The sequence below is a fragment of the Pteronotus mesoamericanus genome, unplaced genomic scaffold (genome assembly GCF_021234165.1).
Source record: "Pteronotus mesoamericanus isolate MK-2021 breed Mesoamerican mustached bat unplaced genomic scaffold, CSHL_Meso_final contig_657, whole genome shotgun sequence".
Lineage (NCBI taxonomy): Eukaryota > Metazoa > Chordata > Mammalia > Chiroptera > Mormoopidae > Pteronotus > Pteronotus mesoamericanus.
In genome coordinates, this window is record NW_026555229.1 from 16,595,911 (window position 1) to 16,611,772 (window position 15,862).

At 41.4% G+C, this 15,862-nt stretch overlaps 1 protein-coding gene across 2 annotated transcripts in view; it reads right to left on the reverse strand.

Annotated features, from left to right (window-relative positions):
- SHTN1 (shootin 1) overlaps positions 1 to 6,383 on the reverse strand; it is a 90,494-nt gene extending 84,111 nt beyond the window's left edge. For both annotated transcript variants that reach the window (XM_054581579.1, XM_054581580.1), the window contains exon 1: positions 6,228 to 6,383. In XM_054581579.1, coding sequence (XP_054437554.1) covers positions 6,228 to 6,285 — 58 coding nt within the window. In that variant the 5' untranslated portion in view covers positions 6,286 to 6,383. The remainder of the gene's footprint in view (positions 1 to 6,227) is intronic.
- Positions 6,384 to 15,862: the final 9,479 nt, after the last annotated feature.

A 15,862-nucleotide genomic window follows, 5' to 3' on the forward strand; every position in this document is an offset into this window, starting at 1 on the left:
GGCAGAGGAAATGTTTGGAGAAGTGAAATTACTCAACATAATGTAATAGTGGGTAAGTTAATACATTTATTAAAAACATAGGATGTACCACACTAATACATGATGATGATGATGATGATGATGATGATAGGGAAATGGGGATGGGCAAGGGAAGAGCTATGTAATAATTTTCTATTTTCTGCTCAATTTTTCTAGAAACCTAAAACTGCTCCTAAAAAGTCTTATTTAAAGCAAACATATATATCATAATCATACACTGATTTGTGCCACAGAGAATTTTAACTAAAAGGATGCTAATACATTACTGTTCGTTGGACCATATAAAAATTTCAGAACCCATGTTTTAATGTTTAAAATGCTTAGCCAGCATGGAGAGTAAGTAGAGAAAAGTAAATGCCATATTCCTTCTACATTTTAAACCAAAGCCTGGCTGTGCTACAGCTCATAGATTAACATCCACAACACAACAAAGTTTAAAACACACATCTTTTTTGGATCCAATAATCCCACTTTTGAGAATTTTTCCCAGAGCTGCACTTTCAGATATATGTGTACAAGAATGTAAGCACCACTATTATCTTCAAAAAACTTTGAATTTATGAGCTTAGACTTGCAGCAAAATTGCAAAGATAGTACAGAGTTCCCATACACCCTATTCCCAGTTTCTACTATTATCAACATCCTACATTAGCATGGTATATTTATTACAATGAATTGACCAATACTGACATATTATTATGAATGAAAGTCCATACTTTATTCATATTTCCTTAGTTTTCACACAATGCTCCAATTTTGTCCCAAGACCTCATGTAAATACATCAGGTTTACTAGTCATGTCTCCTTAGACACCTCTTGGCTGTGACAGGTCTGCAAATTTTCCTTGTTTTCGATGACTTTGACAGTTTTGAGGAATATTGGTCAGGTATTTTGTAGAATGTCACTCAATTGTGATCTGTCCGATGTTTTCCTCATGATTAGACTGGGGCTATCGGTTTTCAGGGGAAGACACAGAAGTAAGTCCCATTTTCATCACCTCTTAGCAAAGGTACATACTGTCCTCAATGAGGCTGGAACCAAAATAGAGATTAAATCTGGGGGTAGGGGGGAATGTACATACTATCAACATGAATGCAGTCACCACTGGAGCTGACCTTGATCACCTAGCTCAGGTGGCATCTGTCAAGTTTCTCCTCTGTAAAGGTACTTTCTCCCCCTTTCCATTCTGCCCTCTTTGGAAGGACGTCACTGTGTGCAGCCCATACAGAAGGAACAAGGAGTTCCGTTCTACCACTCTGAGCAGGAGTATCTCTACACATTATCTGCAACTGTTTGTATAGAAGATTTGTCTCTTCTCCCTGTTTATTCCATGATTTATTTTTGTCAGAATGGATGCACGAATATCTATTGTATACTTTGGGTTATAATCTAACATATCGTTGTTCAAATTGTTCCATCTCTGGCCACTGAAAGTTCAGTTGGTTCCTGTATCTCTTTGACATATCCACATTATTGTGGGCTTATTTCTTTGAGCACTTCCTCAGTTGCTGGTACAAGATGCTCCAGGCTCATCTTGTATATTTCCTGCCCCAGCCACCCCAGCGCTTGAATCAGCCATTTCTCTCAGGGATCTTCTTCCTTTCATTAGAGAATGATCTAAGAAGCCACGCTGCCCAACTCATGTGTCTTCAGCAGTGGCTAACCAACTTTAGGAGGAAATTGCATTTTTATTAAATACACTGGTTTGCAATAAAAACCATACAAGCCAAAAGGCCAAAAATACTTACCTAGTCATTTACAGAACATGTCTGCTGACTGACTTGACACGGATCCTATGTTGACAATGCTTCAGCTTTTCCAGACTGCCATGGCCACTGTGGTGGGCAACAATTTCAGCCCCTTCTGTCAAAATAATGCTCTAGTACTCACCTAGAAGCCATGGGAACGCTGGAAACCTCTTTTAATTATTAACTCAGCTCTAAGAAGCATCTTGACTAAATTTCCATCTGAACCATAAGCACTATCTCAATGATCTTAAGGAAAATAATAGTAATTAAAGGCAAAAGGAGGTTACCTCTCTTTAAAACCAGTTATCTTACCATAGGAAATCCATTTTAAATAGTGTTAGCTCAAGAACAGCGCATAACTTCTGGGTTGTTTGTTGCTGTTTTGGTTAGAACATCCTTATGGTTAAGTGACAATCACTCTCTCCGAAACTTTCTCAACAATTTCCAAATGACACGACATGACTATGTTGACCAGCTAAGTGGACAGCCACTGTTTGTGTCCACCCAGCCTGCATTCTCCCTTCTGGTAGTGGCACGCCATTCTCTTTTGGACAATTGCTCCAATCCATTGTTCTTTGTGGGGGCTGCCAATCAAGGTGCCCTGCTCTTCCCTGGCCAAAGGATTTAAACACATGGCCCAATCTAGGTCAATTAACACTCTCCCTGCAATTTACATGCCTACCACCGTCTCTAAAGTAGGAACTCCTCACTAGCAGGGACAAGGTTTTATTCGTCTCTATATCTCTGATGCCTAGCACAGTGCCTGGCTATGAATATTCAATGCACGTGGGCCGAATAAATTACAATGAAAATCATGTACCTTAAACAAATGCTAAGCTAAGTCTATCATTTCCCAACAGAATTCTGGAGGGGGAGCAAATTGTATGATGTTTTGTAAGGGAAATGTCCACTTTAGTAGCTAGGAAATATGCATTGGAAATAGTACCCCAAGTTGCCATTTCTCAGCGCATTAGAGATGTCAATCAGTCCAATAAAATAAAGCCCGCGAAAAGACAAAAGGAGAATTACCTCATTACCTCAACATCTGCTGGAACATAAGCAATCACACACTGGCTAATTTTTTTTAAAGGGACATAATATAACTTTCTAGAAAGACATAATATAGCTAATTATACCATTCACTAGAAGGGAACATACAATGTTTTGAAGTAATTCAGAAGTGGGTGTGATTTATAAGACATAGAGCTTAGGGAATGGTAAGTATAAATTAGAGATTGTTCATATTATGACAGACTCCGTCATTACATTTCACAACTTGTGTCAAAAGCAACCCTATTCGCCACACCACTGAAGGCTTCACGTTCAGAAGGCTGCTGTCAGCTCTGCCATTCAGAGAAGACAGGAACCTTCTTTCTGAGCACCCTCCTGGAAAACGGGTTCAAATTTCAGACTTAAAACTAAGGAAGGAACAACAAGATGAAACCTCAATGGTCAATAAGCATGTAGACAGATTTCAAACCTAATTACCAGGTAATACGAATTTTTAAAGGTACCACTTTTAAAGGTACCAGCCTTGTCAGGCTGTCAAAATTAATAAAGACCACTACTGGTCCACACTGACCAGTGCGTGGTTTCATGGGTACTGCTGCGGGGACGTGAGCTGGTTCAGCCATTTGGGGGCATTTTTACAATGTCTAGCACAACTTTATATGTATGTGCCCTCTAACCCAACAATTCCACTGCTAAGAATCTATCCTAGAAAAATATTTGCAATTGTACAAATTTATTTATACGATTATTTTGACTGTGTACCAGAAATAAACTTGATGAGAGCAAAGGCTGGTTCACCATCTCAACCCCCAGTGCCTAGCACCTGGGCCTTGTACATGATATGGTAGGAGGCACCTAGTAAGTATTGGTTAAAAGAGTAAATGAACATGTTTACCCAGCATTAAAAAGGGAAATGGAGTATTAAGTGAATATTAGTTCTGATTAATAAACGAAGTAGTGGAGTTATTAATGTCATTAACAGATAGTAAAAAGAATTCTTTATTTTGAAAAATAAATTATACACACCATCATCTTACAAAATTGATCATAATATTGGTAAAGGCCCAAATACCTAGTTGCTATTTTTTCACCTCAAATCCCCATTTTACCAATTAGTTACATTGGTCAAACAGCAATTAAATACTCTTGAATTTGTTACCACAATCTATGATCCAATGACTAACATATGCCCTAGTTCTGAAATGTATAAAAATACTGTGGACTGAAATTACAACATCTCTGTAACCACGCTCAATACCATAAAAAAAATACCTTTTAAGAAACACAAATTTCAAATTCTAACTGGCCTATTGCATTTGATATGTTCATAATCCATAAAATACATCCTCTAAAAATGCCAATGACATGGATTTGTTTTCTGATATAATAATATAAGAAAGAACTAGAGACTTAAGAATCCTCCCTTTTTCCGAGCTCTCAAACCCAACACAGAGATAGAAAATGTATTCCAAAATCAAATATAAACAACTTGTGGATTATCTGTACTGTTAATCTACCCTTGAACTTATACACAGAATGAAAAGAAATGGAATTTTGTATCTTCTTATTATTTGAAAACTGCCCACCTATCAAAAGATCTGGTATCCATTGACATATATTACCAATAATGAAATCTCCAACATCTAGAATATGAATTAAGAGTATTTAGAGAGGGCTGAAAAAGGTGAGGGGTAACAAGAAGTACAAACTTCCAATTATAAAATAAGTCAGTCACAGAAATGTAATGTATAGCACAGGAAATATAGTCAATAATGTAATAACTTTGTAGAATGACACATAGTTACTAGACTTATTGTAATTACATAAAAATGTATGATTATATATATACATAATCACTATGCTGTACACTGAAAGTAGTATAAGTCAACTACATTTGAATAAAAAAGACTTCATGGTATGCGGGGTATTATTAGAAATTAAAAACAAATACTAATAAAATCTAGCCCTTCACTAAAAACTTGAGAAATTCCAGATAAAGGCATTTTTGCCCACCCACTAGATTCACTGATGCTTGTGACGTTATGACCTTGGGCTAATTTACAAAGGGAGTTGAGGGTACTGGGAAGGCAAAGTCCATTAACATTTATCTAACACTTTCTAGATGCCAGATACCACAGAGGAATGTGTTTCGACCATTTGAGTGAGGTTAAAGAATTTTCCCAAGGTCACACAGTAAACAGTAAACAAACACACAGTAAAGAGTAAACAGATTTGTTTCCAGGACTATGCATTTCAGAGGGATCCACATACCCTTGCAAATGGTACACCTGTGGTATTAAAGAGCAACAGTTCATAGTACTGGACAGGACCTCATGAAATCATCTGATTTAGCCTTCACCTTTAGTTAGGCAAGGCTTAACCCACAAGACCCTGGAAGGGACAGGTACCCACTCTTCCAAATTCACAGAGTTGGTGAATTGAGCAAAGAGAAGTGAAAGAGCTGGGGCTAAACACCAAGGATGAGCCACAGAAACAGGACCCTATGTGTCCCTTCTACATAGTGGCCCCGTCAGCAATTTAGTCAGAAAAGCACATGTTCCTACATGTTTTTACTTCCTAAATTTGTGCGGTTCCTCTCTTTCTTGACCTATATTCTCAGGCTACGTTTAGGCAGGGCAATAATTTTAAATTTAAAAAGTGTTAGGTTCACATTAATTTGGCTTTGTTTAGAAGTGTGGTAAGTGATGAAAATGATTGACTAAAACAGTTCTTTATTAAGGGATGATCTCGCGTTGCCAGGCACTGTAGAAATGCACCTACATGACCTGGCTTTCCAGTGGAGGAGAGCCAAGTCTTAATTCAGGAAGCCTGACACAAGGCAGGGTTTTGACTCACAGACTCAAAAAATTGCTAAAAATGAGAAGTGGTAAAGCACATCGGGGCCTGAAAATCCTAGCTGGGTAAAGAAAGAGGAACTACCGCAAACCAGACAAAATGAAAAGCTGGGAAGGCTGAAGCGGAGCGCTGCAGGCCTCCCAGCGCTCAAGGGCAAGGGTGGGGCCAAGCGAGGGAGCAGGGCCAGCTGAGCTGCCCACACCACCCCCTCCCAAGATATCCAGCCCCACACGCTAATCCCTCGTGGAAGGTAGTGCCATGGGGCCAAGTCTGCGCCGAATCCTCGTCCCTTCCCCCAACACCCCAGATCGCCCGCTAAAACCACCAGCTGGTAGCAATTCCCGCACTGCCGGGCCGACACTCCCCGGCACCCGCACGTCACCCTCGGCCCTGGGCTCTCGGATGCGCGCGGGGCGCGAAGGATGCTTCTCCACGGGTAACGGAGCGGCTGGGGTGACCACGCGGTCGCAACATCTACAGCCCTGCTTCCAGTAGCCCTGAACCCCGCGCCCAGGGGCCGTCCCCGCCCACGGGCCGCGGCTGCCCGCACCTGGCGGCTGCGTGCCCGCCTACCTTGCTCCTTTAGGTTGGTGATGAGCTGCAACTGCTTCTCCTCGTCGGAGCTGTTCATTTTGGCAGGTGGGGCCGGGAATAAAAGGATAGGAGGGAGAGGCGAGGGCTACAACGGGGGGAGGAGGAAGAAAAAGCAAGATGCCGGTGGCGTGCGGCTTCACTACCCGGAAGTTGGATTTGCTCCCGCTCCTCCTCCTCCTGGCGCGGAGCGCACGAGTGAGATCATCCCCACGCACCTACTCTGCGGCCGGACTGGCTTCACCTGCAGGCGGGCGGCAGGGCGGTGGAGGGGGCGGGGACGCACCGGCAGCCCGAGGGCCAGAGGTGGGGGTGAGGGAGGGAGGGACCCGCGGGGGCACCGGGGCCGCAGCCCTCGCCCGAGCCTGCGGTGGCTGCCGCGGCTCGGCTTTCTCCGTGGAGGCCAGCGCCGCAGGTTACGCTGGCGGGAGGGCGTGCGACCTGCGGCTCTATGTTCGCCCTGCCTCGCTCTTGAACACCTTTCTCCGCCTACCCCGCCCCGCAACACCCCTGGAACCCAAGAAGTGGACTCAAGACAAAACCGGTCTTGCATCTGCAGCGCCTGGGGGGACCCCACTTTGAACGCTGCCCAAGGGCTGATCCCGCGAGCCGCCCCTGTAGAGTGGGACGTAACGGGCTCCTTCCCGATCCTCAGCCAGTGGACTCTGGGGGCGGCGTGGGAATACCGAGGTGCCGCCGGGGCGGGCTCACTGGGGTACGTGTTGCACCTTGAAAAGCAGACAGGGACTGACACAGGCCGGCCCGTGAACACACAGTGAGCAACGGAGGCGTGGTGGTCTGTTAAAGTTCCCAGGGCCGGGGCTGGCTTTCTCCAGCTTCCCCTTGGGGTCGAGAGGTGTTCCGGACACGGGCCTGCAGCACGTGGGTCTCGGGGCCTCGCTGGTCACCTGGGTCGCGATGGGAGGACCTTCTCTTCCGCGAGGCTGCCACTGCTCTCCGAATGTCCAAGGCCACACCGCTGCCCGGCAGCATAGCCTGGCGGTGTGAAGCGCGGCACAGGTCCCACTTCACGGCCCCCTGCACTGCCTAAACCCAGCTCCGGGGTAGACCCCGACCGCAGAGAGGTGGCGGTCCTGCCAGATTTCAAAATGGCTCTCCCCAATCCCCAAGTGCCTATTGTTAGTCTTTGGTCAGTCTGCGACCCCTTTGAACTTTATTGAAAGAATGGGAATAATATTAATAACCACTCTACAGAAAGAGTTGAAAGGATTGAACAGGAAGAGGAAGATATACAAAACATGAAGTCCAGAATTTGACGTACAATTGGTGGGGTTTTTTGTTAAGGGTACAGGTCTGTGAAAAGGGGGTTGTAGATGCTGATCATGAGCTCAAACAGGCACAGCCATTTTACACTCATCATTAAGCATCTAAAATGAATCCAATTAAATTACACTTACTGAACATCCCGGTCTCAAAACTCAGTGTGGGTACTACACCAGCACAGTGCTTCTGCTCATTTCTCACGTGCTATTTTATGCAAATACCCAACTTCATTTACTGAGTGATTGATGGGGTAGGGACCTATACGTAAGTGCTGTAACTAGTATCTATCTGATATGCCTCTGAATTCTAACTCAAACTTGAAAACATGTAGCACTGCTTTCTCTTAAAAAGGTGATTTAATAGTTTAGCATGGGCGATTCAGTGGTAGAGCGATTTAAAAGGGCAGCGTAGTATTATAGTGAATTAAAATTTTGAAACTTTAAAAATAAATGTCGTAGGGGGTCTTATTATTCAGTTCTTCTCCTAGTTTTTCATGAGATAGTTAAGACAGCTGCAGCTCAGCTTGTAGGAAGATCCCCAGGCAACAACCAAACAGCCTTTGTCCAGAGGTTACATTTTAATCCTCAGAGTTTAAAAAAGGCCCAGAAAACATGAGGTGATTTAGGCTCAATTACATGAAAATGTGAGTGCTATGTGCAACGACCAGGTATTTTGTACTAGGAAAAGTAATTTTTTTTCTAGAAAAAAATGGAGACACTTGGGTAACAAGTCATGGCTACCTAGGTTTTGCCCTGCAGCCAGGAAGCCTGTTAAACCTGACCAGTCACCCCGACTGTTGGGCAATGACCAGCGGCCTCCTCCAAACCAAAATACTCCGAAATATTTTCTCATACGCAGCCAAATAGGAGCAGAGTACCCTTTGGATTAGTTCACAAAGTTCCATTTTTAAATGGCTGATTTAATTGTCTACTTCAATTTTATAGTAATTAGGTAGCACTTTTGGAGTTTAAGAATGAGTCAATTAATTATCAAATATATAATCAAACTGAGTGCTTTGGTCCCACACTGAATCTGCAGCCCCTTGAAATTAATCCTGCTTACCTTCCTTGAAATTAAAATAGCCTCCTGAAATACAATATGGTATTATCTTGAGGGCATGGAATGAATTATTAGGATGGCTATTACAGTCAATTATTGGGATTCAGATCTCCCATTACACTATGATTTATTTATGTGATATTAATATTGATGGAAAGGATAGTAGTGATATAATTAGTTTTTGTTCTGTTTAATAATGCACATAGGGATTTATGTTGCAGGTATCACATTGGATTTATAAACCTCCAAATAACATGTAATTAAAAACCATTAAAGATATATGTGTGTGTATGTATATATATGTATATATATACCAAACAGACTTTGTCCAGAGATTACATCTGTATGTGTGTCTGTGTACACATATATCTGTATACATACAGATAGAGAGTAGAGAAAGAGAGACTTTTTAAAAATGAATTGAAAGGATATGTACTAAACTCAGGATAATGGCTGCCTGCCTCTAGGGGTAGAAAGTAACCCTGAGCAGTAGGGAGTGGAGTGGGAAAGAACAATGATCAGAAAAATTTTCTCTTTCATATTTGTTTGTGTTTTTAAGAAATTAAAGTAAAATCACATCATTTATGTAATCTTTTGAGGTGTATAGATTAATATGATCAAAATACAATAGGAAAAATTCATTTCCTTTGATTCCATAATATTAATTTCATATTAGGTAATCTATCCTAAAAGGCTTTATATAAGGATCTCTTTAGTATAATGTTAATTATATATAAAATGATAACATTTGGTGAGACTTCTGGTCAAAATGGAGGCACAGGTAGACACATTTCATCTCCTTGCAAAACCATAAGAAGGATCACAACTAACCTCAAAACAAAAAACAGCCCTGGCTGGTGTGGCTCAGTGGATTGAATGCCTGCCTGCAAACCAAAGGTCACAGGTTGGATTCCAAGTCAGGGCACATGCCTGGGTTGCAGGCCAGGTCCCCAGTAGGGGCACACGAGAGGCAACTACACATTGATATTTCTCTCCCTCTCCTTCCTCCTTCCTTCCCCTCTGTCTAAAAATAAATAAATAAATAATTGTTTAAAAAAACGCCCAGATTTGCCAGAAAATCGAACTGTATGGGGTCTGACAACCAAGGATTTAAAGAAGCCATATTCTTCCCAGACACATAAGAGGGGCAGAGATGGGAAGCTGGGCAAAGAGGGCACGGTGTGGTGATGGCAAAGCGGCAATACCAGTGAAATGGTGGATAAAAGTCAGGAGGGACACCTGGGGATCAAGGGATCCCAACCCCAGGCCAGACTGTGCAGCCCAGGGTTCCAGTGCCAGTAAAATAGAGCCTCATAACTTCCGGCTGCAAAAACCAATTGGGGGTTGGGGCAGTGGAAGAAACTGCCAGTCACTCAGGGGAGTCAGTTTAAAGGGTCCGAAGGGTCCTAGAAATATGCAAAACCTACCCACCAGGACAACAGCTAGAGGGCTGCCAGTCACATATGGGAAGCAGGTGAAGTGACTAGAAACAGGGCAAGTGCTGAACAAGCCTCCAGCAGCCAGGCAGAAGCGTTGTTCCCTCTCTGACCGCTCCCCTCCACATACAGAGCCAAAAAGCCATTGAAGCAGGTTGCTCCACTCTGGCTATTACCTACAGCTCTGCCCCATATAATGTAACAAGTGTGCCAAGACAGTGAGTCAAAGCAGCTCTACCTAGTACACAGAAACAAACTCCAGGAGGCTGCAAAATGGAGGAGACAAAGGAATATAGCTCAAATGAAAGAACAGAACAAAACTCCAGAAAAAGAACTAAATGAAACAGAGATAGCCAACCCATCAGATGCAGAGTTCAAAACGCTGGTGATAAGGATGCTCATAGAACTCACTGAATATAGCAAAAGCATAAAGAAAGAAATGAAGGCTACACTAAGTGAAAAAAAGAAAAATCCACAGGGAAACAGAAACAACAGTGAAGGGAAGGAAGCTAGGGTTCAAATCAATGATTTGGAACATAAGGAAGAAAAAAACAGTCAACCAGAAGAAAATGAAGAAACAAGAATTAAAAAAAAAAATAAGTTTCTGGGACATCTCCGCAAGTGCCAACATCCCAAATCATAGGGATGCCAGAAGGAGAAGAGTGAGAAATTGAAAATTTATTTGAAAAATAATAAAAGAATACTTCCCTAATTTAGTGAAGGAAATAAACATACAAGTCCAGGAAGCAGGGCAACTCCCCAACAAGTTGGACTCAAAGAGGACCATACCGAGACACATCATAATTAAAATGCCAAAGGTTAAAGATAAAGAGAGACTCTTAAAAGCAGCAAGAGAAAAGCAGAGAGTTACCTACAAAGGACTTCCCAAAAGACTATCAGCTGATTTCTCAAAAGAACTTTGCAGGCAAAAAGGGACTGGCAAGAAGCATTCAAAGAGATGAAAAGTAAGGACCTGCAACCAAGATTACTCTATCCAGCAAAGCTATCATTTAGAATTGAAGGGCAGGAAAATGTGCTTCCCAAGCAAGGTAAAGGTAAAGGAGTTCATCATCACCAACCCCTTATTATACTAAATGTTAAAAGGACTTACTTAAGAAAAAGACCAAAACTCTGAACATTAAAATGACAACAAACTCATAACTATCAACAACTGAATCTACAAAACAGAAACAAAAACTAAGCAAACAGCTAGAACAGGAACAGAATCATAGATATGGAGGTCATTTGGAAAGTTACCAGTGGTGGGGGAAGGGAGAGAATAGGGGAAAAGCTACAGGGATTAAGAAGCATAATTGACAGAAACAAAATAGACTGAGGGATGTTAAGAATAGTATAGGAAACAGAGAAGCCAAAGAGTTTACATGCACAACCCATGGACATGAACTAAGTGGAGGGGATTGCTGGAGGGAAGAGGGGTGCCAGGTAGAGGGGGGCAAAAGGGGAAAAATTGGGACAACTGATTAGCATAATCAATAAAATATACTTAAAAAAATAAAATGATAACATTGGAATATAATTTAACAATACAAAGAACTAAAGTATTGATATATGCTACCACATGAATGAACTTTGAAAACATGCTAAATGAAAAAAAAAGCCAGTCAGAAAACACCAGAGATTGTATGATTCCATTTGTAAAGAATGCCCAAAACAGGCAAACCCATAAAGAGAGGAAGTCAGTGGTTGATTACCTAGGACTGAGGGCATGGTGGGGAAAGGGAAGTGGCTGCTAATAGGTATGGGATTTCTTGCTGGAGTGATAAAATTTTTCTAAAATCAATTGCAGTGATGACTGTACAACTCTGTAAAGATATTCAAAACCATAGAATTGTATACTTTAAATGTATGCTTTGCATGGGAGAATTTTATGGTATGTTAATTATATCTCAATAAAGCTGTACTGAAAAACAGATTTTCAGAAGAAGAAAACTTTAATACACTACTTACATAACTCTTAAATATATGTTTCTAATACAAACTTTTGTTCATTTTTCAAATATTTGTATAGTTAATAGTTTGTCCTTTTACTAAACATTATTTCATATATAATTTATTTTGTACCAACATAATCTACGTATTTATTCAATGCCATTCTATTATATTGATGAATAGTTAACCATTCTCAAATCTTTAGATATTTGAGTTGTTACTATTTTTGTGTCTTTGCAAGTGATGCAGCAGGAATACAAGTACCATGCATAGGCATATCATGGTTAAACTGTTAAAAACTAAACATTACATTCAGATCTTAAAATAAGCCCAAGGAAAATACTCATTACATACTGAAGAACAACAATAAAAGTGATGACAGACTTCTTAATACTTAATGTTGTAATCATTAAAGGATTACAACATAATTCGACATTCAACAATGTAAAATTCACAATATCCAGTGTTCAGAAACTACAGTAAGCAACGAAGTAGAAAAATACGATGCCATATAAAGAGGAAATCAGTCAACAGAAACGAGAAATGACAGAGATAATGAAATTAGCAGAGTAGGACTTTATAAGCAAAATTATAAGGCTTATAAATATGACCAAAGGTATATGTAAAAGATGTAAAGAGCAACATAAACAAGGTGAGGGGAGAACAGGAATTATTTAAAAAATACTCCAATGGTACTATAAGAAATAATATCAGAAACAAAAAAAAGAAAAAAGCCCCACCCATACCTATAGGATTTACAGCAAATTGGACAATGTAGAAGAAAAAAAAATCAGTGATCTTGAAGTACAGTAATAGAAACAATCCAAAATGAAACACAAAGGGAAAAAATTTTCTTGAAAAATTAACCTACCATCACAGACATGAAATACAATACCAGCCAGTTTAACTCACATGGAATTGATGGCCCAGAAAGAGACAAAGAAAAGGTAAATTTAAAAAATTAAGTAACAAAATAATGGCTAAAATGATCTCAAATTTGATTAAAGAGGAATTTACACATTCAAGTTCAGTGAAGATCTTCAATGAGATTAACAGCAGGTTTCTCATTAGAAACCAAAGAAATCCTGAGGCAGTGGGATGATACATTTAAAGTCCTAAAAGTTAAAAACTGTCAACCAAGAATTCTATACCCAGTGAAACTGTCCTTTAACGATGATAGCAATATTAAGACATTGCCAAATAAACCAAAGTTGAAGGAGATTGTTACCACTATACCTGTCCTTCAAGGAATGCTAAAGGGAGTCCTTCAGGTTTAAATCAAAAGTAATTAGACAGTATCTCAAACCTATATGAAGAAATAAACATCTCTGGTAAAGAGCAAATATAAAAGTTAGTACATAGTAATTGGGACTAGCAGGGTGCAGATGAACTTAGCCTTGGTCTTTAATGATATATCCCTGCTCTTGATGGTTTCTCCTAAGTAGTCATTAATCATTGGGTAAATGCAAAGAAAAACCACAATGAGATATCACTCGACATCCATTAAGATGGCTATCAGCAATAAGACAGACATAACAAGTGCTGAGGAAAATTTGGGGAAATTGGAACCCTCACACATTGCCAGTAAAATGGAATGTAAAATGGTATAGTCATTTGGGAAAGCAATCTAATGGCTCCTCAAAAAGTTATACACAGAGTTACCATTTGACCCAGAAGTTCCACTCATATGTACAAGGTCTGTCCAGAAGTATCCAGCCATGTAATATGAAAAATAGAGACATTTATTGAAAAAGACATAAGAAACAAGAAACATTGCACATAGGATAATGACACCTCAGTCCCCTTCAAAGTAGGCACCTTGGGACCTCACACAGGTCTCCCAATCACCATCCGCTGCCCCATCACATTTGCCTGAGTCTCATCAACGGTCTGAAATCTCTTCCCTTTCAAAAGTGATGTTAGTTTTAGGAAAAGCCAGAAGTCACAGGGCACCAAATCTGGGCTGTAGGGGGGCTGAGTCACCTGGGCGATTTGATGTTTCCCCCCCAAAAGAAGCCCCTGCATGAGACGTGATGCACGAGCCAGTGTTTCGTAGTGATGAAGCTGCCAATCACCAGTTGCCATAGCTGCGGCCTTCTGAATCATCTGAATAGTTTCCATGGAGGAGTGTTCAAGCTTAACACAAAATTGGATGCAGATTCATTGCTCTACTCATTTTAAATGTGACAGCCACACAATACACATGCTCACTCAACCATGTCTACCATCCCCACTGACTAGTGCGGTTAAGTTGTCATTGTTTACACATGTGCATTCCAGTCCACTCTTCTTGGCTGCCAGGTTACATCAATGTTGTGTAAACCATTCTCACTATATAAACAATGGCTGGACTTTTTCCAGACAGACCTCGCATATGCCCAAGATAATTGAAAACATGTTCATATAAAACTTTTACATGATGTTCATAGCAGCATTATTTTTGTTGTTAAAGAGTGAAAACAACCCTGGATGGTGTGGCTAAGTGGATAGAGTGCTGGACTGTGAACCAAGGGGTTACTGGATTGATTCCCAGTCAGGGCACATGCCTGGGTTGCAAGCCAGGTCCCTGGTAGGGGGTGCGTGAGAGGCAACTACACGTTGATGTTTCTCTCCCTCTCTCCCTTCCTTCCCCTCCCTCTAAAAATAAAATCTTTTTTTAAAAAAGCGAAAACAACCTAGTGTCCAGCAATTGGTAAATAAGTGAACAAAATGTGATCTATACATACAATGAAATGGTTATTCAGACTAAAGTAGGCATAAATGCTGCATTATGCAAAGAAGCCATACCCCACACCTATTCTCTTTATATGTCATGTCTAGAAATGGCAAATCATAGAGAGATAGATTAGTAGTTACCAGGGTCTGCAGGAAGGATGAAATGAGAAATGAGTATAAGGTTTCTTTTTGTGGTGATGAAAATACTCAGAAATTAGATAGTGATGACATTTGCACAACTTTTTGAAAGTATTAGAAACCACTTAATTGTTCACTTTAAAAGAGTGGATTTAGGCTATGTAAATTATATCTGAAAGAGTATTTTTAAAACTAAGATTGTATGCACTATCAGAGGAATGGCAGCATGAGAGGTTCTCCTGGCATCTCCCTTGAAGTTACCACAGTTAGAACAGCTATAATTCAACAAAGGATTCCCTGCTCAACATACAAACATGCCTGAGAGATCTACACATTAAGACCTCTGAAGGCGGGCTTGTTGAGGCAAGTTGGGGAGGAGGAAAGGGAGAAGAGTGGAGACAGGAGCCACCAAGGCGGCACGAAGCTCACTGTGGGTTTCGGGAGAGGGGAGCAATCAGGTTGCCACCTGCACTCCTTGTGGCCTGGAGGAGCAAAGAGATACAGTGAATGTTCCTGCTTGAGTGGTTGGTACAGGCTGTGACGGAACCCGGTGACCTGGGCAGAAACAGAATGCAGAGGTGCAGCCAGAGTTGCCTGAGGGCTACCGCTGCCAGGCAGAAAAACAGTCCACAGAGCCTGGCTAACTGCTCCCTCTTCATCCTCCCAGAGTTAGCAGCAGGCCCCAGAAGGACCTGTAGCAGCGAGTGTCAGGCTGTAGAGTACATTATCGGTAGCCCTGAGAACGGGGGAGACAGAAGCATTTTTCCCTAAGTGGCAAGCTAACACTACAGCTAATCCCAGTGACAGGGGTGAGGATACAGAGGTGGAGCAACTGAGGTCCAGCAGTCATTATTACTGGGAGGAGAACAAAGCCACCAACGTACCAGCCAGCCTCTCCACGCTCACCCTGCTCCAACCCATGGCAGCTGAACTGCAGGCAGGGTGTGGTTGCAGAGGGTAGCACTGGAATTCCATGGGCTAGGAACCCCATTACCACATTTCCCCATGGAGGTGATACTCTAAGACCCAGGTGAT